The following is a 27,831-nucleotide window of genomic DNA, read 5'->3' as shown; positions in this document are numbered from 1 at the left end:
TATATGATAAACAGAGAGTAGCAGTAGCGTAAAAGAGGGGTTGGTGGGTGGCGGGAAACAATGCAGATAGCCCGGTCAGCCAATGTGCGGGGGCACTGGTTAGTCGGGTCAATTGAGGTAGTATGTACATGAATGCATAGTTAGTGACTATGCATATATGATAAACAGAGAGTAGCAGCAGTGTAAAAGAGGGGTTGGGGGGGCACACAATGCAAATAGTCCGGGTAGCCCTTTGATTACCTGTTCAGGAGTCTTATGGCTCGGGGGTAAAAACGTTTTAGAAGCCTTTTTGTCCTAGACTTGGCACTCCAGTGCCGCTTGCCATGCGGTAGTAGAGAGAACAGTCTATGACTGGGGTGGCTGGGGTCTTTAACAATTTTTAGGGCCTTCCTCTGACACCGCCTGGTGTAGAGGTCCTGGATGGCAGGCTGCTTAGCCCAAGTGATGTACTGGGCCGTACGCACTACCCTCTGTAGTGCTTTGCGGTCGGAGACCGAGCAATTGCCGTACCAGGCAGTGATGCAACCATTTACATTTACATTTACATTTTAGTCATTTAGCAGACGCTCTTATCCAGAGCGACTTACAAATTGGTGCATTCACCTATAATATCCAGTGGAACAACCACTTTACAATAGTGCATCTAAATCTTTTAAGGGGGGGGTTAGAAGGATTACTTTATCCTATCCCAGGTATTCCAGTCAGGATGCTCTTGATGTTGCAGCTGTAGAACCTTTTGAGGATCTGAGGACCCATGCCAAATCTTTTTAGTTTCCTGAGGGGGAATAGGCTTTGTCGTGCCCTCTTCACGACTGTCTTGGTGTGTTTGGACAATTCTAGTTTGTTGGTGATGTCATGATGTTGCCCTCTTTGGGTACAGTGAGCACTATTCCCCCCTCCCTCTGCACCATCCCCCTACCTCTCTCTCTGTTACACTCAGGCTGCTGTGGTCAGAGAGGTCATAAATTCCTGGAGGAGAATCCTGCCTCAGGGCCAGACAGTATAGAGAGAGTGAGTTTCATAGAGAGAACAAAGGAATTTCTTCCACCTCACAGAACTGGAGGTCCAAACAATATTTATGTTTTGGAGAATGTATAAAAGATCGGTGAAGAATCCACCTACGAACTGGTCCGTTTGGTACAATTTTGTGAGACTCATGAGAGACAATTCGTCCACATTACCATAACGCTGTTTATACAATAGCCTCAGTTATGAGGCTTACATCTAATTGTTGTATAAAATGAATGAGTAAGGATGATACTATTTGTGAAATGATATGATGTTATGTAATGATGTTAATGTGAGATAATTGTATTTCTGTTTAAAGTTTCACTAAGTCATTGGCACGCCCCCAGGGGCACAGACAGGACCTGGCGTCATGAGACAGCCCTTTTCTATGTTCTGAATAAAACCCCCACCTGGGTTTTCTATCACCAGACCGAGTTTACCTCAATTATGAGAGGGCTAAGGGTTGAGACCAGACCAGTACCTCTATCATAGAGGAAAATAAGGTTTAAGTAGATTGCTGAATCTTTTAACCATCCCACGTGGTTAAACTCTTAGACTATTGATACCGACAGAATAAGAACAAGTCTTTGATATTAGTTACTAGTCTGCAGCTAGGAATTCGGTATCATTGAATGCGAAGACTGACACCCGCCGAAACATCTATTCTATAACGACATGAATTAATGTCACTCTGAACTATCTATTCTAACCGACAGAGAGAGAGAGAGAGGGCGGATAAACTCTCCAACAGAAACAAACTTTTCAACAGAGATCCCGACGACACACTGAGCGTAAATATATATATTGATTGCAATTATTCCCGAATGAGTGAGCGTTCATGTGCAAAGGGTTAGCATTTCAATTGTTATAATTATCAACTCTGTAGTGTCTTCTCAGCTGACCCCCACTCCCCTTTTGTCTAACAAGCCACCATGCCAGTTTAGCCCACTAGGGCACATCCCCCTATCATTTCTTTGTAACCATATCTAATTTGTTTGTTTGTGTGATGCATTTCTGTGAGTACTTAGTTAGTAAATAAATGATTTTAAGACAATTGATTTATGGATGACTCATAGTGAAGACTGGGTTTGTGTAGATAACCAACAATTTACGACGTTTGGAATGAGACTAACGTGAGGTAAAGAATAATTAATTAATCAGAAGACTAAGTGATCAGATATTAAAATATCAGAAAAACGATCTAATCTTTTAGAATAAAGCTGTAACATAACAAAATGTGAAAAAAGTCGAGGGGTCTAAATGAGCACTGTAATGTTCAATCCACTCACTACTTGTAGCTGTATTTAACGTTCGTTTGTTGGTTTTGGCTAGCTTATATTGTTCCGGTCGGTAGCTAGCTAGCACTCACTCATATGGCTGATAGCGCCGTCATGGAAAGGGACATGAGGGAGGCCCTACAATATTACATTTCTCTAAGTAGTGAAAACTATTGGGAGAAGGCAATGTTGAAAAGTAATCTTTAGACATGTTGTACTTTTCTTAAAATGTAGTTGACTAAAATACACCGGTGAGAATTGCATTCGAAAAAGATTACGTTTTTTCTGTGAACCAACGGTGTACCTAGGTAACAACAGGTTGTTTTCGCCACAAGCGGGCAGGGCCACAACGTTCGTATTGATAATCAAGGAGGGGCTATGCGTTCTCTGAAAAATAATGTATGACGTGGAAGGTGTATTCTACGACGCAGATTGCATTGAAAACATATTTTATACACAAGTGAAGCCGCTCTGGATAGGCTACCCAGTCCCCTTCATGAATCCTCCCAATCCCACCCCACCCTATCCTAACCCAGTCACCTGATGTATGTCAATAGAAGTGAAGAAGAAAACAAACAAACAAGACAAACATTCAACAGGTACTGGTAGAGACGAGCAGGCAGACAGGACAACATGATAATAACAGACTGGACAGGCAGACAGGACAACATGATAATAACAGACTGGACAGGCAGACAGGACAACATGATAATAACAGACTGGACAGGCAGACAGGACAACATAACAATAACAGACTGGACAGGCAGACAGGACAACATGATAATAACAGACTGGACAGGCAGAAAGGACAACATGATAATAACAGACCGGACATGCAGACAAGACAATCTAATAATAACAGACTGGACAGGCAGACAAGACAACATAACAATAACAGACTGGACAGGCACACAGGACAACATAATATCAGACTGGACAGGCAGACAGGGCAGCATAATAATTACAGACTTGATAGACAGACAGGACAACATAATAATAACAGACTGGACAGGTAGACTGGACAGCATAATAATAACAGACTAGACAGGCAGACAGGACAACTTAATAATACAGACTGAACAGTTGTGAAAGGAAAGTGACCAAATATATGGTCAAGTGTATTAAAGTTAATTTGGGAGGAAGATTGTTGTTGGGGGTGGGTCGTGTTCGGTTTCATCAACAGTTTATCAACATAATTAGTATATAGTTCAGAATGACATTTTAAAAACTAGAGAGAAAAGGAAGAAGAAAAATGAAAAGGACTATCAGTACTTTGGGTGTCGTTAGTGAGGGTTGGGACTCCAAAACCATCAGAGCAGTGTCATAGTTTGAAGTGAGCACTATAGGTCTGCTGGTGTTATAAATGTTATGAATGGGTGTGATGTAATTCACTTATAGATAAGTGACGGACGGCTAATGAAAAGGTATTACTGTTATACAGTACCTTACATTCAGTTGCCATGTAATGTACTAATTGTAATTGTGTAATTACAGCCAATCTCAAATCATGATGACCTGCTGTCATCTCCTGATCCTCCATATCATAACTACTGACTTCAGCTTTGATCTGGACTTTGGACAGGGATGTTATTAATGTCTTACTTGTGACTGTAGGGTTGTAGGTTGCATCTTTGAGTACTGCTGTATCAGAGCTGGGTGTATCTGTGATGTCCGTATCAGGTGCAGCAGAGGGATCAGTGGGGTCATCTCCTTGAACTCCATCTGAGAGAGAGAAACAAAAATGAATCAATACAGTAGACCTGATACTGTCCCACTGTTCAGAGCTTAATGCAACCTTACCTCGCATCCTTAGTGCAACCTTACCTTGCAACGTTAGTGCAAGGCCTTTATGTCCTGTAATGATTGTAAAGCATGTCAAACAACCAATGAAACGGACAATGCAAGACTGGTTTTGCTTCACATAGGCTAGTGACAGAATTGTACTAACCCTTCCACTGTAGGGAGCGCTCAAACTTTATTTAGTATTCCTCTCCTTTCAGACCGTAGCTCTGCACTCTCTACAAACAATATTCTAAAAAGCGCCTATGGTAAATTACTGTTATAGCCCGGCTGTAGGTATGCAGAAGGCTAATCTGTGGGATGAGTTTTTGCGCATGGGTGGTGTGTTTGTGTAAATGTGGTTCGGGGGTGGAGGACAGGTTAACACTACCTGGCCCCTATGACCGACACCCTGTGCCCCAGCCACCCCCCACACCCTGACGATGAACCAATTCGGCCTGTTTTCTCAGTCACCCTAGATAATTAATGGCTGAAGTGTGTGGTACTGCCCACTCCACAGCCTGTGCAAATAAACCCCGCTCTCCAAAGTCACGACCCCTGAATCTACACCAATCCTCCGGGAAAGATCACATTTCTAAAGTCAGATCAGGTAGCCCTGCAGGTAGTGCAACGGAAGACTAGATGTTGATAAAGTCAAGTGAAACTGTAAGAACATTTTTATCCATGTGAGTTAATGGGGTCAATGGTATATATGTATTATGTTTTGATGTTGTTATTGGAGTCTACACTTGCTATTTTGGATCTTCACTTGCTATTGGGGCCAGAGTGGACATTTTCAAAGATAACTGGTTGGGCAGATGTGCTACAGTGTATGAGCTGGCATTCTAGAGCCCAGTATTCCCTGAGTCCAAACTCATTATCACCAAGGCTCCAGAATGCAGGCTAGGACTGGCCCTGCTACACAAGCGTTAATACCCCTCATCTGGGTTATCTAGTTACACTGACACAAAGACTGATGGGATCCTTTTCTCTAATACAGCTACAATGACTCATTGTCTCACTACTGTGTTTATCTCAGGGTGTACAAGTTGTCAAAGCAGGTTTACTGAGATATGGTGCAGTACATGAACATAACCACTATTTTCTGTGCACTGGCTGAAAGATGTAAACTCCTATGTCATGTAGTATTCAGATACTTATATGGTCACAACCCTAAAAGGTGCCAAAACAATGTTATGCAATCAATTTCCATGATATTTTGGAATGTTCTATCAACTGATACTCAAGAGTTGATATTCACGTAATAATAAGGAATTCCCCTCGACCACGCCCAGAAGTTGGGGAAAACAAACATTCTTTCCAATTAACCCCAAGTGGTAAAAACCCAACATCGTTTTTTGTTATACAGAAATCACAAAACATGCCGATAAGCTGCTGTGTTGTTCAACGTACATGTAACCAGGTTAAAAATCCTGACCTACGGTTCCTAATGCTCCCACATAGGGAAATAGAACCTGCGAGAAGAGCCCTGAAAATGTTGATCATTTGAACGTGGAGTACAGGGCTTAACATGTCTCTCAAAGAGGCTAAAAAAAGATTTGGGCTTGGAAAGTTGATCATTTGCAGGAGTCACCCGACTCATGCAAATATCGGGTAATTGATCGGGTAATTTGGTTAAGGGAGGAAGATTGGAGGGAAAGAGAGGGAAGGTTGAAAAGACTGAGGGAGGCAGAGGTTTGAATATGTTGAAGCTAGCAATAACAAGGGAGAGGGTATGTCCAGGTAGATTGGTGTCAAGTTGAAACAGAGTGAACCGGACGCCAGTTCGAGTTCTGGAGGTGAAGCGGAAGGGGTAGAAGGTGTTGTGAGGAGCTCGTTGCACGAGCCTTGCATTGATGGGCATGGTTATGATAAAGATACGTTTAATCCAGGAGTGACATTTTTGGAGAAAGTGGATCCTTGTCTTTTGGCGGATCCATTTGTGGTTTCAGGGTGGTTGAGAAAGAAGTTGGGTGCAGTTGAATCAGGGAAGGTAACCTGTACTGGACCTGTGATATTTGTTTGTGTTTCTTCTAACCAGAGGGAGCAGGCGCTCCGTGTCACACAACTTGGGTCAAGATCTGTTTCTTGCTTTGCTCATAGGAACAGGGCACCATTGAAAGGAGTGATTCATGGGGTAGCGTTAAGTGTGGAGGTGGAGCAATTGAAGTGTCTTGGTGTTTGTAATGCCCAACGTTTGGTGCGACGCAGACCTGATGGTGAGCGTGGTGAAACAGAGGAGTCACTGTCAATCTTTTTAAGTCAGTCCTTACCCAACAAGGTCATGTTAGGATATACAGTGGATTCGGAAAGTATTCAGAGCCCTTGACTTTTTCCAAATGTTGTTACGTTACAGCCTTATTGTAAAATGTATGAAATTAAATATTTTCCTCATCAATCTACACAGAATACCCTATGACAAAGTAAAAACAGGTTTAGAAACTGTTGCAAATTTATAAAATAATAAAAGCAGAAATACCTTAAGTATTACATAAGTATTCAGACACTTTGCTATGAGACTTGAAATTGAGCTCAGATGCATCCTGTTTCCATTGATTATCCTTGAGATGTTTCTACAACTTGTTTGGAGTCCACCTGTGGTAAATTCAATTGCTGCAACACCCATCCAACCAGACAGAGCTTGAGAGGATCTGCAGAGAAGAATGGGAGAAACTCCCTAAATACAGGTGTGCCAAGCTTTTAGCATTATACCTTAGACTCAGTACTGTCATCCCTGCCAAAGGTGCTTCAACAATGTACTAACTATAAGGTCTGAATACCTATATAAATGTGATGTTTGCTTTTTTATTTTATAAAACATTTCAAAAAATCTGTTTTTGCTTTGTTATTATAGGGTATTGTGTGTTAATTACAAAAAAAAACGATATAATATTTTAGAATAAAGCTGTAACATAACAAAATGTGAAAAAAGTCGAGGGGTCTAAATGAGCACTGTAATGTTCAATCCACTCACTACTTGTAGCTGTATTTAACGTTCGTTTGTTGGTTTTGGCTAGCTTATATTGTTCCGGTCGGTAGCTAGCTAGCACTCACTCATGTGGCTGATAGCGCCGCCATGGAAAGGGACATGAGGGATGCCTTACAACATTACAATTTTCTAAGTAGTGAAAACTATTGGCAGAAGGCAATGTTGAAAAGTAATCTTTAGACATGTTGTACTTTTCTTAAAATGTAGTTGACTAAAATACACAGGTGAGAATTGCGTTCGAAAAAGATTACGTTTTTGCTGTGAACCAACGGTGTACCTAGGTAACAACAGGTTGTTTTCGCCGCAAATGCGTTCCATGAGAGGTTAGTTCCACTCCGCTAAAGCGTTGTGGAATACACCTTCCACGTTGTGCATTATTTCCCAGAGAACGCACCGCCCCTCATTGATTATACTTTTTTATACCACGGCTTTAAAATTAATGATTAATTATTTGCAGATAGAAATGTGACGACATTCACTGAAGTAGCTAGCAAGTTTATGATCTAGATAGCTACAGCAGTTGCCTTGGTAACCAAACAGACTTGCTTGCCAAAGTATTATCCTAGCTTGCTATTATGAAAATTGAATTCAACAATGACAATAATGTTTTCAATTCGACTTTTGCTTTCAAAAGCAGCTTAAAAATAGAACATGTAAGAATGAACTTCATAGCCATTGAATTACAATTAAGCAATTAGGGAAATATTGCATGCTTTAGAATGCCCTTCAAGCCAATCGGAAACGAGTATTCAACAACGCAATGGTATAATTAAGCAATAAGGCACTAGGGGTTGTGGTATATGGCCAATAAACCACGACTAAGGGCTGTTCTTATGCAAAACGCATCGCAGAGTGCCTGGACACAACCCTTAGCTGTAGTATATGTCTGTCAGACATATCAGTGTGGATGACGGATCACCAGCTCAAGCTGAACCTCGGCAAGACGGAGCTGCTCTTCCTCCCGGGGAAGGACTGCCCCTTCCATGATCTCGCCATCACGGTTGACAACTCCCTTGTGTCCTCCTCCCAGAGTGCTAAGAACCTTGGCGTGATCCTGGACAACACCCTGTCGTTCTCCACTAACATCAAGGCGGTGACCCGATCCTGTAGGTTCATGCTCTACAACATTTGCAGAGTACGACCCTGCCTCACACAGGAAGCGGCGCAGGTCCTAATCCAGGCACTTGTCATCTCCCGTCTGGATTACTGCAACTCGCTGTTGGCTGGGCTCCCTGCCTGTGCCATTAAACCCCTACAACTCATCCAGAACGCCGCAGCCCGTCTGGTGTTCAACCTTCCCAAGTTCTCTCACGTCACCCCGCTCCTCCGCTCTCTCCACTGGCTTCCAGTTGAAGCTCGCATCCGCTACAAGACCATGGTGATTGCCTACGGAGCTGTGAAGGGAACGGCACCTCCATACCTTCAGGCTCTGATCAGGCCCTACACCCAAACAAGGGCACTGCGTTCATCCACCACTGGCCTGCTGGCCCCCCTACCTCTGAGGAAGCACAGTTCCCGCTCAGCCCAGTCAAAACTGTTCGCTGCTCTGGCACCCCAATGGTGGAACAAGCTTCTTCACGACGCCAGGACAGCGGAGTCAATCACCACCTTCCGGAGACACCTGAAACCCCACCTCTTTAAGGAATACCTAGGATAGGATAAAGTAATCCTTCTAACCCCCCCCCTTAAAAGATTTAGATGCACTATTGTAAAGTGGTTGTTCCACTGGATATCATAAGGTGAATGCACCATTTTGTAAGTCGCTCTGGATAAGAGCGTCTGCTAAATGACTTAAATGTAAATGTAAATGTAGTATATTGGTCATATACCACAAACCCTCAAGGTGCCTTATTGCTATTATAAACTGGTTACCAATGTAATTAGAGCAGTAAAAATAAATATTCTGTCATACCCATGGTATACGGTCTGATATTTTTTTATTTTTTTATTTCACCTTTATTTAACCAGGTAGGCAAGTCAAGAACAAGTTCTCATTTACAATTGCGACCTGGCCAAGATAAAGCAAAGCAGTTCGACACATACAACAACACAGAGTTACACATGGAGTAAAACACACATACCGTCAATAATACAGTAGAAATATAAGTCTATATACAATGTGAGCAAATTAGGTGAGATAAGGCAGGTAAAGACAAAAAAAAGGCCATGGTGGCAAAGTAAATACAATATAGCAAGTAAAACACAGGAATGGTAGATTTGTAGTGGAAGAAAGTGCAAAGTAGAAATAGAAATAATGGGGTGCAAAGGAGCTAAATAAATAAATACAGTAGGGGAAGAGGTAGTTGTTTGGGCTAAATTATAGATGGGCTATGTACAGGTGCAGTGATCTGTGAGCTGCTCTGACAGCTGGTGCTTAAAGCTAGTGAGGGAGATAAGTGTTTCCAGTTTCAGAGATTTTTGTAATTCGTTCCAGTCATTGGCAGCAGAGAACTGGAAGGAGAGACGGCCAAAGGAGGAATTGGCTTTGGGGGGTGACCAGAGAGCTATACCTGCTGGAACGTGTGCTACAGGTGGGTGCTGCTATGGTGACCAGTGAGCTGAGATAAGGGGGGACTTTACCTAGCAGGGTCTTGTAGATGACCTGGAGCCAGTGGGTTTGGCGACGAGTATGAAGCGAGGGCCAGCCAACGAGAGCGTACAGGTCGCAGTGGTGGGTAGTATATGGGGCTTTGGTGACAAAACGGATGGCACTGTGATAGACTGCATCCATTTTATTGAGTAGGGTGTTGGAGGAAATTTTGTAAATGACATCGCCGAAGTCGAGGATCGGTAGGATGGTCAGTTTTACGAGGGTATGTTTGGCAGCATGAGTGAAGGATGCTTTGTTGCGAAATAGGAAGCCAATTCTAGATTTAACTTTGGATTGGAGATGTTTGATGTGAGTCTGGAAGGAGAGCTTACAGTCTAACCAGACACCTAGGTATTTGTAGTTGTCCACATATTCTAAGTAAGAACCGTCCAGAGTAGTGATGCTGGATGGGCGGGCAGGTGCGGGCAGCGATCGGTTGAAGAGCATGCATTTAGTTTTACTTGTATTTAAGAGCAGTTGGAGGCCACGGAAGGAGAATTGTATGGCATTGAAGCTCGTCTGGAGGGTTGTTAACACAGTGTCCAAAGAAGGGCCAGAAGTATACAGAATGGTGTCGTCTGCGTAGAGGTGGATCAGAGACTCACCAGCAGCAAGAGCGACATCATTGATGTATACAGAGAAAAGAGTTGGCCCAAGAATTGAACCCTGTGGCACCCCCATAGAGAATACCAGAGGCCCGGACAACAGGCCATCCGATTTGACACACTGAACTCTATCAGAGAAGTAGTTGGTGAACCAGGCGAGGCAATCATTTGAGAAACCAAGGCTATTGAGTCTGCCGATGAGGATGTGGTGATTGACAGAGTCGAAAGCCTTGGCCAGGTCAATGAATACGACAGCACAGTATTGTTTCTTATTGATGGCGGTTACGATATCGTTTAGGACCTTGAGCGTGGCTGAGGTGCACCCATGACCAGCTCTGAAGCCAGATTGCATAGCGGAGAAGGTGCGGTGGGATTCCAAATGGTCGGTAATCTATTTGTTGACTTGGCTTTTGAAGACCTTAGAAAGGCAGGGTAGGATAGATATAGGTCTGTAGCAGTTTGGGTCAAGTGTCCCCTCCTTTGAAGAGGGGGATGACAGCAGCTGCTTTCCAATCTTTTGGAATCTCAGACGACACGAAATAGAGGTTGAACAGGCTAGTAATAGGGGTTGCAACAATTTCGGCAGATCATTTTAGAAAGAAAGGGTCCAGATTGTCTAGCCCGGCTCATTTGTAGGGGTCCAGATTTTGCAGCTCTTTCAGAACATCAGCTGACTGGATTTGTGAGAAGGAGAAATGGGGAAGGCTTGGGTGAGTAGCTGTGGGGGGTGTAGTGCTGTTGACCGCGGTAGGGGTAGCCAGGTGGAAAGCATGGCCAGCCGTAGAAAAATGCTTATTGAAATTCTCAATTATAGTGGATTTATCGGTGGTGACAGAGTTTCCTATCCTAATTGCAGTGGGCAGCTGGGAGAAGGTGTTCTTATTCTCCATGGACTTTACAGTGTCCCAGACCTTTTTTGTGTTTGTGTTGCAGGAAGCAAATTTCTGCTTGAAAAAGCTAGCCTTGGCTTTTCTAACGGCCTGTGTATATTGGTTTCTAACTTCCCTGAAAAGTTGCATATCACGGGGGCTGTTCGATGCTAATGCAGAACGCCATGGGATGTTTTTGTGTTGGTTAAGGGCAGTCAGGTCTGGAGAGAACCAAGGGCTATATCTGTTCCTGGTTCTACATTTCTTGAATGGGGGATGCTTATTTAAGATGGTGAGGAAGGCATTGAAAAAAAATAACCAGGCATCATCTACTGATGGGATGAGGTCAATATCCTTCCAGGATCCTCGGGCCAGGTCGATTAGAAAGGCTTGCTCGCTGAAATGTTTCAGGGAGCGTTTGACAGTGATGAGTGGAGGTCGTTTGACCGCTGACCCATTACGGATGCAGGCAATGAGGCAGTGATCGCTGAGATCTTGGTTGAAAACAGCAGAGGTGTATTTAGAGGGCAAGTTGGTTAGGATGATATCTATGAGGGTGCCCGTGTTTACGGCTTTGGGGTGGTACCTGGTAGGTTCATTGATAATTTGTGTGAGATTGAGGGCATCAAGCTTAGATTGTAGGATGGCTGGGGTGTTAAGCATGTCCCAGTTTAGGTCACCTAGCAGCACGAGCTCTGAAGATAGATGGGGGGCAATCAGTTCACATATGGTGTCCAGAGCACAGCTGGGGGCAGAGGGTAGTCTATAGCAGGCGGCAACGGTGAGAGACTTGTTTTTAGAGAGATGGATTTTTAAAAGTTCAAATTGTTTGAGTACAGACCTGGATAGTAGAACAGAACTCTGCAGGCTATCTCTGCAGTAGATTGCAACCCCGCCCCCTTTGGCCGTACTATCTTGTCTGAAAATGTTGTAGTTAGGGATGAAGATTTCAGAGTTTTTGGTGGACTTCCTAAGCCAGGATTCAGACACGGCTAGGACGTCCGGGTTGGCAGAGTGTGCTAAAGCAGTGAATAAAACAAACTTAGGGAGGAGGCTTCTAATGTTAACATGCATGAAACCAAGGCTATTACGGTTACAGAAATTATCAAAAGAGAGCGCCTGGGGAGTAGGAGTGGAGCTAGGTACTGCAGGGCCTGGATTCACCTCTACATCACCAGAGGAACAGAGGAGGGATATGATAAGGGTTCGGCTAAAAGCTATAAGAATTGGTCGTCTATGACGACCAGAATAGAGAGTAAAAGGAGCAGGTTTCTGGGGGCGATAAATTAGCTTCAAGGTATAATGTACAGACAAAGGTATGGTAGGATGTGAATACAGTGGAGGTAAACCTAGGCATTGAGTGATGATGAGAGAGATATTGTCTCTAGAAACATCATTGAAACCAGAAGATGTCATAGCATGTGTGGGTGGTGGAACTGAAAGGTTGGATAAGGTATAATGAGCAGGGCTAGAGGCTCTACAGTGAAATAAGCCAATAAACACTAACCAGAACAGCAATGGTCAAGGCATATTGACATTAAGGAGAGGCAAGCTTAGCTGAGTGATCATAAGGGTCCCGTGAGATTCAGACAGCTAGCCGGGCCATAGGTAGCAAGCTGGCAGAAGATGGAGGGAGGTCTGCTTTTAGCCACCTCGTGCGTTTCCGTCTGTAGATTAGTGGGGTTCCGTGTAGTAGGGGGGACCAGTCCCATTGGCAAAATAGTTATAGTTATAGTGGCCCAAGAAAATTGTCGGATAGAGCTATTCAGATAGCAGCCGATAAGACAGCTAACAATTAGCGGGCCGCAGATGGGCGTTCAGGTTACGTCGCGATGGAGGGGCCAGTTGGATAACACCCTCGGGCAGATAACGTCGGTAGTCCAGTCGTGAAGGCCCGATGGGGCTCAGCATTGGCAGTAAAACGGGTCCGGATAGGTGATTGTAGCCCAGGAGTGGCTGATGGAACTCTTCAGCTGGTTAGCTCCGGAATAATTGATGTTAGCTCCGGGACCGACGTTAGCCAATAGTCACTCGGGTAGCAGCTAGCTAGCTGCAAGATCCAGGTGTAAATGTCCAGAGCCTGCGGTAGAAATCCGGGGATATGGAGAGAAAATTGGTCCGGTATGCTCTGGTCTGAGTACAAAACTGGCGATAGCTGGCGATAGCTTTTCGAGCTAAGGGATAGCTGATGACCGCCAACCGTGGCTAGCTGAACTCCAACGTTAGCCAGTGAACTGGCCAACCTCTGGCTAACCTCTGGCTAGCTTCTGTTGTGGATTTCAGATTTGAGGTAAATAATACTTTTTTTTTTTAATTGGTGAGGCGTGTTGCAGGAGAGTGTTTTGAGGTTGAGTTTTTAGAAAAAATATATATAAAAAGGTATGCAAAGAAAATATGTATAAAATATATATATATATATATATATATATATATATATATATATATATATATATATATATACACATCGGACACGACAAGACGAAGGACAAAGACGTCTGACTGCTACGCCATCTTGGATTGGATATACCATGGCTGTCAGCCAATCAGCATTCAGGGCTCAAACCACCCAGTTTATAATATCTAAAACTGACTGGGACTATGCTGGATTGCCATGGTAATGTAGAATGTTCATTCAAATGATGTTAACTGATGTGGCTCATGCAATGGAATGTATTTTTTTGTAATGTCAGTTGACTCAACAAATCACAGCACAGATTAAAGGGTACACTGCTTTTACTTCCACTTTTACTTAAAATGGCTGCCAGCCCACCCATTATGCCATCATTGACTTGAATGGTGACGCCCTTTCTATTTATTCTATTTCTATGGTTTAAACACTGCCTGATGTGGAAACAAATGTGGTTTGTAAAGCCCTATAACTGGAACAATTATCTTCCCAACGCTACGGCAAAGTCACAACGCTCATGAGCACATCCACAACACATTATTTATCAAATCACCACAAACCATCCACACATTCTAGTGGATGTTAACTTCCTTTTTCTTCTATTGTGATGATGCATTTTAAATTTGAACATACTGCCAACCACAGATGAGAGGATGTTAGCCAACCTCTTTTTAAGGATTAACGCACAGCCAAAGTCTTTGTATGGATGTTAGCTAGCAAGCATTATTAACGAGTTTGAAGCGTTACCTCAATATTTCCAATGATTCATAGCTGCCAAGTGGCCACCATGATAGTGTGTCTCCAGAGCTGCACACTAAGTCCTGTAAAATGTGCTACACTTCCCTCCTGCAGTGCACTTTATCTAGACAGCAAGTGGCAGCACCAACCAAGGCATTTGGACATTATGTAGAGCAAGTCATATATTTTAATTGGCTTAGCTGGGCATAGTTCCTCAACGTTTAAGTGTTATTAAAAGACCCTAGCTAACTCCCTTTGGCCCTGAGATGACACGTTTATTGATACAGTAATTGTGAATAAGAATGCACAGCTAAACTTCCAAGATCTAGCAATCAAACCGCCCTACCCCATCGCTCACCTCATATGTAGGCCTTCTCATGTTGATACCTTCTTACTAACACTCACATGTTCAAGATGTTAAAACTTATTTTCATGTCTGCAAGCATACTGTACTGTACACATGTCCTTGAATGCACTAACAAAATAACCCTGGAATGCACTAACAAAATACAAATGTATAGTCTTGCAATAAGATGCTTACAGAATGTCTCTTTTCTGATTGTTGGACCTCTCTCTCTGTACTCCAGCAGGTTATACAGTAGAGTGCTTCCTTGGCCAGTGATGATTGGAGTGGAAAAGCTGTTTATGGCGTGAGACTTTTTAGCTCTGAAGGTATAAATCATGCTATTAATGTGTTCCCCTGTTTACACACACATCCAACCTGGCCTACCTCTGCATAGCATCACCCCTAGCCTGGGCAGCATGACAGTGGTTTACACTTTATGTGATGCTTTACACCCACACACCCACACCCACACACACACACACACACACACACACACACACACACACACACACACACACACACACACACACACACAGTACACTACATACACTCACACACAGTACACTACATACACTCACACACACACAGAGCGAGAGAGCTGAGTGAGAAATCTCAACTACTTCCCCAGCCAAGCCAATCCCCTCTGTTATCCCTCACTACACTACCATGTCAGGCCACCACACCAGCCTGCTTTCAGCCCATACACACGCCCATACTCCACACAGTGGCTTCTTTCCTGCAGGAGTGTTTTGGGTGCTTTGGAGCATGGAGGCTGGAGGCTGGGCACCAGTCAAATACAGCTCCTACCCTGTATAAGTCTTCACCAGCCAATGCTACTCTGGGTGTTTTAGCCTGTATCACAGTGTGGTGGGGAGGCACGGCCGCCGTAGACCACTAAATCATGGGCTGCAGTGTGGATGGGATGTGACGGGCCTGGTAGTGCGTGACAGCTGAAACGCTGCTTCTGTAGCCTGGCTGTCGTTGGACCCATCAACAGCACATGATACCATAGTAAGTAATAATGTTCTATGACCAAATGAGAGGACAACCCATAGAATGACATATAGAATCTATATAGAATAGTGATTTAACAGGATCTCTGTGGGACAGCCACAGACCTAACTGACACGCTACAGAGATGTGTTGGTCTGTGGGTAATTCTGTTGGGTTGATGTATGGAGAGGAGATGGTTGACTTCATGGTTATATTTTCTGAGGGGAGCTGGGTATTTTCCCTGGGTGAGGTCACTGACTTGACATACTATAGAAAGTCACACTGTACATATATCAAGTATCTACACATCCATAAATAAGTGCTATTCCTGGACGTATGTTATGTATTTCACGACTGTAAACAGTCATTTTTAAATCAAGAGTTCCAGGAAGGTCACAAGGAGTAAATATTCTTTATAAATCTCAGGTCATCCTAACGATGAGCTACCACTCTAGCTATGAATGCAATTACCTGAAAATGTAGGTACCTTCATAACCACATAGGCTTTTCTCCTCTAAAACACCCCTGTTGGAGCTGACACTGAATCTCCCCTGTTGGAGCTGACACTAACTCCCCTGTTGGAGCTGACGACACTGAATCTCCCCTGTTGGAGCTGACACTGTAACTCCCCCGTTGGAGCTGACACTGAATCTCCCCTGTTGGAGCTGACACTAACTCCCCTGTTGGAGCTGACGACACTGAATCTCCCCTGTTGGAGCTGACACTGTAACTCCCCCGTTGGAGCTGACGACACTGAATCTCCCCTGTTGGAGCTGACACTGTAACTCCCCTGTTGGAGCTGACACTGTAACTCCCCTGTTGGAGCTGACACTGTAACTCCCCTGTTGGAACTGACACTGTAACTCCCCCGTTGGAACTGACACTGTAACTCCCCTGTTGGAGCTGACACTGTAACTCCCCTGTTGGAGCTGACACTGTAACTCCCCCGTTGGAGCTGACACTGTAACTCCCCTGTTGGAGCTGACACCGTAACTCCCCTGTTGGAGCTGACACTGTAACTCCCCTGTTGGAGCTGACACTGTAACTCCCCCGTTGGAGCTGACACTGTAACTCCCCTGTTGGAGCTGACACTGTAACTCCCCTGTTGGAGCTGACACTGTAACTCCCCTGTTGGAGCTGACACTGTAACTCCCCTGTTGGAGCTGACACTGTAACTCCCCTGTTGGAGCTGACACTGTAACTCCCCTGTTGGAGCTGACACTGTAACTCCCCTGTTGGAGCTGACACTGTAACTCCCCTGTTGGAGCTGACACTGTAACTCCCCTGTTGGAGCTGACACCGTAACTCCCCTGTTGGAGCTGACACCGTAACTCCCCTGTTGGAGCTGACACTGTAACTCCCCTGTTGGAGCTGACACGACACTGTGGTGAGAGCAGTTTTCTGTATTGGCCATGTTGCCATAGGAAACCAACCATGGAGGAGTGAGGGAATGGAGGGAGAGAGATTATAAGCAGGAGGTGGGAGGGGAAGTGTCTCTTATCATTCATTTACATGTGTTAATGTTTGAATGAAAGCCAGATCCCACAGTTGGTTTTGCTTCCCAACCAGCCAGGCAACCTCCCTTTGGTCCCTCTAGCTCATCAGAGAGAGAGGGGCCCTTGTCTAACCCACACACACTGAGCGAGCCAGGAGGATTGTGTCTGGACTGGAGAGAGTTATACACATTAATCTATTAGCCCATTATTGTTGATGGCTGCTCTTTTCACGTTTCATTTCATTACACATATGCACAGCAGTACACCAAGTTGGTCTCAGAACATTTTATGTTATTCTGTATGTAAATCCGTGACATTCCATTTAGTATGATGTTACATTTCGTATGGTACTGAAAGTATTAATTTGTGGATGTTCATAACCCATTTCATATGATATGTTACAAATTATAATTCTTACTATTATGAATTTGCAAAACGTACAATATGTTACGAATTTGCAAAACGTACTATAAGTTACAAATTTGCAAAACATATGATATGTTACGAATTCTAGCTAGCTAACTTATGCTAGGATTTAGGGTTAGGGGTCAGGGTTAAGGTTAGGAGTTACGGAAGGGTTAGCTAAAAGGGTTAGGGGAAAGGTTATCTAACATGCTAAGTAGTTGCAAAGTAGCTAAAAAGTAATGAGTTGTTGAAAAGTTACTAATGACCTAAAATGCTTAAGTTGTCCGTGATGAGATTTAAACTTGCACCTTTGGGTTGCTAGACGTTTGCGTTATACGCCCACCATACCAAACGTAACATATCATACTAATTTGTATCCCGGATTTATGTTTACTATATTACGTCTAGTCTATGAGACCAGGCTGGGTACACAGACAAGTAAACTATTAGTGGAACTTCAACCAAAGAATCAGTAAATACAGGCAAGCCGTTCTCTTTTTACTTGATGAACTTGAGGACAGATTCTAACAGTGCAAGTTTAAGACTTTGGACGTGGTTCTGTGTTTGTGCAGAGTGTGCGTGCGTGTGTCCAGCTCCTTTCAGGACAGGGTCCAGGTCCGTCCTCTCCACAGCCCCATCCAGCCCTGTGGAGAGCGTTTCCTGGCCTCTCACTGATGTCATCATGGCACCAACGGAACAGATTGTCTCATTGTGCTCATGAGCAGCTCGGGTCTCCATAAAGAAATGCATAAAATGTGGTTGCCAGATTTGTATGGGTGCAGAAGGGAAAAATGGCCAGATGATAATTTGTTTGCTTCGCACTGCGTCAACACGTGGCAGAGTAGTGTAGTGAGGCTAGCTGTGGCGCAGGAACAGGGAAGCCAGTTACCTAAGTCCACTGGGAACACACACACACACACACACACACACACACACACACACACACACACACACACACACACACACACACACACACAGAGAGAGAGAGAGAGTAGACATGTGACAGGAACCAGGCCAGGTAATGACAGCTCAGCTCTGAGTAAAACCTCTGTGTGATCACAGCAGGACCAACGGAAACATAGAGACATCTTGAAAAGCTCACCTAATGGAAGAGGTCATGGAGAACAGTGGAACATGCAATTCATGCTCCAGTGCAGCACTAGAAAATGAACCAGTGTGTGTCTCCATATCCCCAGGAGGGTCTAAGGAGGATGTGACTTTTGCCATTTGGCTGCTGTAACCGATCTGGCTTAGGGGGCCAGAACTCAGCTGACTCCCCAGCCTAGCCCAACCAGGAGCAATGTTGTGTGGAAAGATCAACAAGCTGTGTGGCATCATGTTTACTCCGCACAACATCTTTCTGCTTTCAACAATGCCTTAATTACAGACCATTTAACCCTGATTTACTGGGCTTTTCTAGATGCTCACTCTTGGTATAAGAGAGTCTAAAATGTAAATATTGTGACGTTTTTGATAATTTATTGTGAAGACGTCTTTATTCTCACTTACTCGCTGTGTCCCTGTGTCCTCCTTTTTACTTCTGCACTTCCTTCTACAACCTTTTACCATTGTGATAGCCATCTCTGACACTTCCTATTTTCCCAGTGTAAGGGATGCAGGAGAACAGAGACTGAACCAAAACAAACATCTCTACACAGAATTAAAGGGGCAGACAAAGAGCAAGCAACGAAGGTCCTGTTGCATGACCTCTCTAACCTCTAATTAGGGCCTGGTTCTTCTCTGGGGAGGGCTGGAGATGTGGCCTGTAGCAGGGTTGGGTCCTAGGGGCCTCCAACAGGGTGGGGTCTAGCCCAGCTGATGTCAGTCTCCCTGGGGAACCATTGTCCGTCTCCCTGGCCCTGCCTAGTTTTAGGGAGATGATCAGGAGGTCCTTTGACGTCATGCAGCCACTCAGAGACAGACAGGCCTCAGGCTCAGCCTATAGCCTGGGCTCGCCTCCCCACCCAAGCCACAGAGACAGCACCTTGGCTGTTACCACCTGCCTGCTGCATCCCTCCCAGCCCCAGTCTCTAACTCTCCCACTTCCAGATGTCAGTAGTAGAACCCTGACTTCCCTGATTCTCCTTGGCTAGACTGTCACCTCAGACCCAGGCCAGGGTGGAATTCCTCCAGGCTTGCAGAGCCTCCAGAGAATGCCTGCGGCCAGAGGAATGTACAGGGAGGCTGGACAGGGATCCCATTCCTACTAGTCAGCAAGTCAACTGAGCCCCTCTGTACTGGGACACCTTCCATTAGGTGTCCATGTAGCTTATAGTCGAACAATGTGGGCACCCCGTTCTGTTCTGCCAGCCTGTAGCTACTAGACAGCCACACCAGCCTGCCCTGCATGAAGCACTGGCCAGAAAAAAAAGTTTCCCTGGTAACCAAATACAGCTTACAGTTTTTCCTCTCCTGTGACTAGACGGCCAGTCCAAACACCAAACCACAATCTGGAAAAAACCTGCATTGGAACAGTCACCGGGTCCCACTCTCTGTCTACATGAAAATAAGGTGATAACTATTTATGCTTCTGAAACCAGGATGGTCAGGATGGTTGTTTTTAAACAAAACACGAACAGGGTGACTTTTCTTTGAATTAGCGACAGACGTTGGAACATTGTCCTTGGACAGGAAATGGCTCTTACATCACTTGGCACACTGTGACCTCACTAAGCCTCAGAGCTGAGGAGACCGGGCCCATCAATAATACCCAGAACAGTCAGCAGGCCTCCCACAGAGACACACACAGCAGGTTCACCAATCACCACACAATGACACGGAGAGAGAGAGCCACCAGTCAAAAGCTAATGGTTCATAATGCCACAGGCATATTACAGTATACTGTAACTGCCACTCGATTTCCACCTCTGCTGGCTATACATCTCTACACTCTACACGGCTATTGAAATCCACTCGAGAGCAAAGAGAAGAAACGTGGATGAGGCTTTGTTGTGGGTTTGAAAAATGGTCTGAAACATGGCTCTGGTATTTCTTCAGCGCTAACAACGCTGTCATCTAAATTTGGACAGGCAGCCCCTCCGTAACATAAAACCTCAGTTTCCTAAATAGACCGTCCATCTCATTACTGAAGGATAGGCCAGGCCTCGTTCCTCAATACCAAGGCTGCGATCCAAAATGACATCCTATTCCCTACATACTGCATTGCTTTTTACCAAGGACTCCAGTCAAAGTAGCCTAGAACACTATATTGGGAATAGGGTGTCATTTGGGACGCAGCCCAAATACCAGCTGCTCTTACAGGCTTGTTCTTTGCCTCACAGCTCCCACTGTCAGAACCAAAGCTGCCTGGGCTGTTACTGTTGCTGAGTGCAGATGTTGCTGGATGGCTTCCAACAGCTTTTTGACATCAGAGTAGGGAGTGAAAGGGGAGAGGTTGTGTTAGAGTATATGTTAATGTATAGTTCCCCTCCAATGGCTAGCTTTATACAACGGTTTGGATTAAGGAGGGAAGAAGGAAAAGCAGAAAGATGGTGGGAACAGTAAAAGACACACTGCCTGGTTAAACTCCCTGATTTCCCCTCATAGAGGAGACCTTCCCAGACACCAGGGTCCTTGCTGTTGCCTCACTCTCTCTCCCTCAAACTGCCATGAGAACAGAAAGTCCCAGTGCCATCCAAAGCAGGAACAGGATGTAATGTTATGTTTTCAATTAGCCAGCAGCATAAAGAAGGGCCCCAACGACCAAAGCATTTCTAGCTGAACATTAATTACAAGGAGCAATTACTCTAGCAGTGAAAGGGCCTCAGCCAAGCCTCATTAAAATACCCTTTATTCCTCAGGCTAAATTGTACACACCACCATAAAGAGGCATGCCTCACTCTGCCTTCTGACAAGCATGTCTTGCCTTCGACGACGTATACTTGTCATATACTTACTGTTATTGTAAACCTGCTGTGGTCTTATATGCTGACAGTCTGTGACATTACCATGACCTGGGATATTCCAAACATGAGCTAAGTAAGTTTGCGATAAGCTTTCATCACTGCCTGAGCTCATGTAACAAGCATTGGTGATGACGCACATACTCCATGTCGATCTTTTGAAATTTCCCCTCATTTCACGGTTGTTCATAAGTTTAACTCTGCATGACTTGAGTGTGGAAGACTGTTGTCTACAAGCTCCCAAGTGTTTCTGCTCCCTGTCCAAGGTTGCTGTGGTGTGTTGAAATCAAAGAGAACTAGGAGGAGAGGGTTGTTGCTCCTTGTTTGAATCCCAATGGCACCCTATTCCCTATATAGTCCACTACTTTTCACTAACTCCATATTGGCCATGGTCAAAAGTAGTGCACTATATAGGGTGTCATTTAGGACGCACCCTTGTTAAAGCCCCAAAAGCTATAAAACTGCACCAGGGTGCCAGGGGATCATGGAACATAAAGATTGCTAGAAACAGCATAATGAGGAGAGGATGATTTGAATGGTAACACACTGTCTGTAATTCATTAAGACTGTTTAGTTGGGTAAATATGGTTACTAGAGTCTGCAGTCTTTTGTATTTGTCTGGTTCATTGCCTTAGAAGGGTAATCATTCTGGGCAATTGTGATTGTTCTTATCCTTGGTTTTGTTGCCTTTTTTAATAAGTTTTCTTTGGAATAGGGTTGATAGAAGCCAAAGCCCAAATGAAGATGTTCTGTTGAACAGAACAGTTACTTGTGGAGTGTGTTGATGTAGTCCAGAGTGCGAGGCCATAGAATGGACAAAGGGGAGTGAGAAGTTTTCTTGTCAAACCCTGTAGCCAGATTGACACTGACAAACACAATGATTTCAACTTTATTTTTACAAAACCACTGAGGCAACTGCCATTTAACTGTAATCCAGCTGTAATGATTTGGTCTCATGGTCTTTGGACCGTGACTATAAGCCCACGTGGACAGGACACGCACCCAACACCCTGCTCCCTCTGACATAACACAGTCATCTGCCAGACTGTTACGTAAAAAGCCCCACACCCTCCTCTGGATGACGTGAGTCCACGTTAACCATCCTGACTTGGGACTGATGGAATGCTAGTCAATAGCTGAGAGCCATGAGAAAAAAAGAGGGCCAATATTCTGCACTTGTTTATGTTGGCCGGAAATGTTGTCTGTTAAAGAGAACGTTACGGAGTCAAACCATGGAGACATCAAGGGCACAATCTTATCATACAGGACCTCTCCCCATTGGTAATGGCATGCCTCTCTCCTTGAACTGAACACAGTCTGATGTCCATTCGCACAGAACCCATCTCACTCCCACTACTGGTATTCAGATGTCCAATCAACTAACACATGATGGAGCTATCTTGCCTCTTTGTGTTGGTCTTCACTGTGCCGAGCTGTGTGTCCATATTCATTGAGACTTTATGGTTCACACCACCATTAATGACTGTGCTGTGTCTTTTTTTGTTGTTGTTGTACCTGTTATTTAACTTATTTCTTTAAAATTCTCGGACATGTAAAGGATGTGGTGTGAGGAGAGACAAGGATTGTATTCCCCCAAATAATAGGAATGCACTTTCACCCAAGTTGGAATGGTGGTGAATACTTTGGAATACGGACATCACAATGGCTCACTCTACTGTGCACAGGCACTGAATTAGTGGCACAAATGATGCAGCTCCTGGAGTACCAGCCCAGCCGTGAAATTAAACACGTTTGCGTGTTTTTCTCTCTCTCCATATAACTCTAAAGCTAGATAGTTTCCCCTCTCTCCACAGAAAACTAGGGCTCCTTACATGAAATGTATTCCATGAGGCATTGGTATGACATCATGCAGCTTTTCTAACCCAGCCCATTTCACTGCTACATATTTGAGAGTCTACATAACTGCTGAATCAAAGCCACGGGAAACGGGAACATAAACTCAATCAGTGTTTGTGATGAAAGTGTGTAGTTTGAACATCTGGCTTGGATAAGAGTAGAATGTTAGTTCAGCTTAACACTTTCACCATTGAGTTGAGTCATAGAAAGCTTCCCCCCTCTGTCTTCTTCTCTCTTTTCTCTTCGTCTCTCTCTTACTCTTTCGATCTCTCCTCATCTGTCTCAGTCAGTGGCTGACACCTCTAAAGAAAGGTTTGCATTGGCATTCCTGCTGCAACATCTGATCCCTACATGTACCATTGGAATGCATGGCCTTCCGTTGTCAGGTGCTTAGGAGCCCTAATGGCTACACAGAGGCTCCCATCTCAGTTACCCACTGTCAACTTTTAGTCACCATAGCCATGCTGCAACTGCTGTAGATGAGAGCTCAACTGTAACTGTAGCCTCCAATCTGTAACTCACCACAGTGGAGCTCCTGTGTCTGGGGGTCATGTGGTTGGTCTCAATGTTCTCTCCCCAGATGCAGGTTTTGCATGCTATGCTGCTATCAGACTATCCACAAACACGCATATTTGTATGAAAGATAAGCCCAGTGGCCCCTGGGAAATGAGTTTATTGGTTTCCAGATATATCCAGAGGCCTGTAATCTATGGTTCATGTCCGGCTCTTATGAGTAGAAGCACAAAGAAGGTTCTTTAGTAGAACCCTGGAATCAGCTGTTCTCCTCTCATTCCCTCTCTGGGCTAATTACATCACTAGCCCTAAATCCACTGTGTCATTGATTAAACCTAATCCACAGCAAATACCCTTCACGAACAAGACCACAACGGTCCTCTGAACTGATGCTGGATTCATCAAAACACCAAGACATTATAAAAAAAACGCCCGCGACTGGGAGACCCATGGGGCGGCGAACAATTGCACCAGAGTCATCCGGGTTAGGGGAGAGTTTGGCCGACCGGGATGTCCTTATCCCATCGCGCACTAGCGAATCCTGTGGCGGGCCGGGCGCAGTGCACGCTGACAGGGTCACCAGGTGCACGGTGTTTCCTTCGACACATTGGTGTGGCTGGCTTCTGGGTTAAATGGGCATTGTGTCAAGAAACAGTGCGGCTTGGTTGGGTTGTGTTTCGGAGGACGCACGGCTCTCGACCTTCGCCTCTCCTGAGTCTCTACGGGAGTTGCAGCAATGAGACGAGACTGTAACTACCAATTGGATACCACGAAAAAGGGGTAAAAGTAACAAACATTAAAAAAATATATATTATAATAATTTAAACTCCCCAATATAGAGACAATGTTAACTGACCGTGAAACATTAAAGTAGTCTTCTTCTGGAGAATAAGGAATATTGACATCATGGAACTTGACCTCCAACCTCTTTATGTCTGTACAGCCAGAGAGCTGTAGTTTAGAAAAGTGGTTGAAAAGGGGGGATCATGGGGGCAGATATGGGACAGGGATCATGGGGGCAGATATGGGACAGGGATCATGGGGGAAGATATGGGACAGGGATCATGGGGGCAGACATGGGACAGGGATCATGGGGGAAGATATGGGACAGGGATCATGGGGGAAGATATGGGACAGGGATCATGGGGGCAGACATGGGACAGGGATCATGGGGGAAGATATGGGACAGGGATCATGGGGGAAGATATGGGACAGGGATCATGGGGGCAGACATGGGACACATTATATAAAAATGAGTACCACCAGCTCCTACAAAACACCAGTCATCTAGGCCGTACACACACACAACTGAATCACCATGGCAACCATCTACAGCTGATTATGTTCCCGGGTTTGGCAGAAATGTTCCAATGTTGTGTTCCAATACCTTATGCTGACCATTCCTTGGCAAATTCACATAGCAGTGCCGGTGGCACACAAGTGTCAACTATGTAGTAGGTTAGTGTGATCGGTGGAGTGTGGTCTGGAATGGAGGAGGATATAGGGAGGACTTGTGGCAACATCCCTGTGCTATTCTCAAAGTGAAACGCAAGAGCTGTTAACCTGAACAGGAATGGCAAACGTTCTACTCGTGTAAGGGTTTTATTCCAAACAATTTCACAATATTAATCTAAATAGTTGATAGTTAGTTGAACATCTAATAACCATTTGTAAGGAGACTCCAAATAAAGTAACTAAATAGCCTACAATTAAAGGCATAGTAAAAGCACAATACATGTATCTCTGTTTCAGATTAAGATGAATCTTAATGTGCCGTGCGCAAGTTCCTTTCCACTTTAGAGTAACTTCACTGTTTATTTCCATCCTTCTGGTTAGTCTGGCATAGTGTTCCCCCAGTTTACACTGTGCCAAAGAGCTTATGTTTTACTGTCCCAGTGCCCAGATGAGCCACTATGGAGTTCTGGAGAAGTCATCACGCAGACCGAACCAACACCAGTCCCACCAGTCTCATTTTCAAACCATAACATCACCAGGCAATTATCTATATTAACAGACTTAAGAGTGAGGTTTGGATCTGACTGCTGAAGCTTCCACTCACACCTTCCCAACATGAGGAAAAGAGAGGTACACGTATAAACAGAAATACCACCACACACACAGCATGACAGTTTCCACCACCTAAGGGGCGTCATCTTGTGAATGTCATTTTACTCCCTGCTGAGTCACTTTCCCATATCTCTCTGTCATGCACATCCATTCCTTCTTCCCACCCATCCTGCTGGCTATAGTATAAACAGGATGCAGCTCCACAGGAGAAGCAGGAAACAAACACAGGATGAACTTCCTTCTCCTATTAAACTTCTAGAAACACAGATGAAAAGCCCCCAAACACACTGCGAAGATCAAATTGAACTTCCAGAAGTATATTTCCCCAATTTAAAAAGATTTAATCTGAGTAAAAGCTGCCTGATGGACCTACATCTGAAATGAGCAGAGCATGTTTTAGAAGGAGTGGGCTCTCCATCCCTGCAAAGTGTATGCTTACACACACACACGCACTCTTCTCAGGATGTAGTCCATCATTATTTTTAATGGCAACTTTCCCCTTTGTGTCGGCTAGCCACATCCACAACTTTTTACCAGCCCTAAACTCCTAAAAGCTCATAGTTGCCTCATGTCACACCATAATAACAAAAGTATAACAAAACTCACATGTGAAAAAGCCATATGTAATTTAAGATAATTGAAACTACATTATGGAACATTTTATTGGCATGTTCACCTCTCGGGGGAAAGTTGAAGTTAGGAATTCATGTTGCACAGCATGTTGCACATGCTCATACTCCCAGGGCTTGCTATACCTGGGTCATCTATACCTGGGTCAATCAGGCTTAGGTTTATTGAGGTACCATGCTTAGAGTTAGCTTACTAGAGTTATCCATAGTTGAAGATTGAGCACATAAGACACAGATAACTTCTGAGCCATGAGGTAGAGAGGTGTAAAGAGATGTACTACTCACTGTGTAGGAACAGAGCACAGAGAACCAGGGCTAGAGTCAACCCTCGCCAGGACCCATTCATTCTTCTCATGGACACAGCCATCCTCCAGTCCTTTGTGAGTGCAGCCGGTGTCTGAGTGTGTTTCCCTGTAGGAGTGTGTGAGAGAGAAAGAGAGAGCTAAGTAAGTGAGTGTTTGAGCGCTGGGGGAGTCTGTGTGTGTTTCCTGTGAATGCTCGCAGAGCGTGACAGACTGGCAGGATAAAGCGTGGCTTGTGTTCCGCTGGTTTTATATGGCCCCTCTCCTTTGCCCTCCCTCTCTCTCTCCCCCCCTCTCTCTCGCCCTCTCTCTTCCCCTCTCTCGCACCCTCTCTCTCCCACTCCTTCCTTCTTTCTCCACACCCCTTTTCTCACTGGTTGGATTTAACCCCTCTTTGGTCCTCCTCGTTTGTGTGCGTAAGAAAGAGCGCGTGTAAGAACCCGAGTCAGTGAGGGAGCAGGGCATACTGTAGTAAGTTTGTGTGAGTGCAATGGTAATATAATGCTGGTGTGACTTGCATATCAAGCCATCTGTCTGTCTGAGGCATACATCATTAGTACACATTTGTTGAAAACGAAGTAAATTCACATCAGGCTTTACGATACCACAAGTGAACTAGCACCACAGCTGTATATTTGGAGTTGACCCCAACCATGACTCGCTGTCCCCCTGAGTACCTAATTGAGACATACCAGTCCCAGGCAGCCTGCTGGCTCTGGCTCGTCTGATAGGCTGAGAGAGGTTCTGCTTTGAAGATGCCCCTGGTAAACAAGAAGTGCTCCCCCTGCTCTCATCTGCCTACCTGCTTCATATTGTGCTGCACAGCTGAGAGGCCTGTAAAAGTGCATGGCGTCACACACATTGCTGTGCTGTGCTGTGCCTGGGCTTTAGTGTGTCCCTGGACTGGTGAGTCAGAATTATACTGGGATGAGTCATCCACTGGACCCCCCCTCACACACACACACACACACACACACACACACACACACACACACACACACACACACACACACACACACACACACACACACACACACACACATACCAGGTATTCTGCTC

General features: G+C 44.7%; 1 protein-coding gene across 1 annotated transcript in view; it reads right to left on the bottom strand.

Annotated features, from left to right (window-relative positions):
• The window catches only part of LOC106572541 (uncharacterized), a 45,256-nt gene extending 18,222 nt beyond the window's left edge, over nucleotides 1-27,034 (bottom strand). Inside the window, exons 1-2 of the mRNA XM_014146792.2 lie at nucleotides 26,756-27,034; nucleotides 3,888-4,007 (exon numbers count right to left, since the gene is read on the bottom strand). Coding sequence (XP_014002267.1) covers nucleotides 3,888-4,007; nucleotides 26,756-26,837 — 202 coding nt within the window. The 5' untranslated portion in view covers nucleotides 26,838-27,034. The remainder of the gene's footprint in view (nucleotides 1-3,887; nucleotides 4,008-26,755) is intronic.
• Nucleotides 27,035-27,831: the final 797 nt, after the last annotated feature.

Source organism: Salmo salar, chromosome ssa15 (genome assembly GCF_905237065.1).
Source record: "Salmo salar chromosome ssa15, Ssal_v3.1, whole genome shotgun sequence".
In the NCBI taxonomy this organism is placed as follows: domain Eukaryota; kingdom Metazoa; phylum Chordata; class Actinopteri; order Salmoniformes; family Salmonidae; genus Salmo; species Salmo salar.
This window is presented reverse-complemented; position numbering and strand designations above follow the sequence as displayed.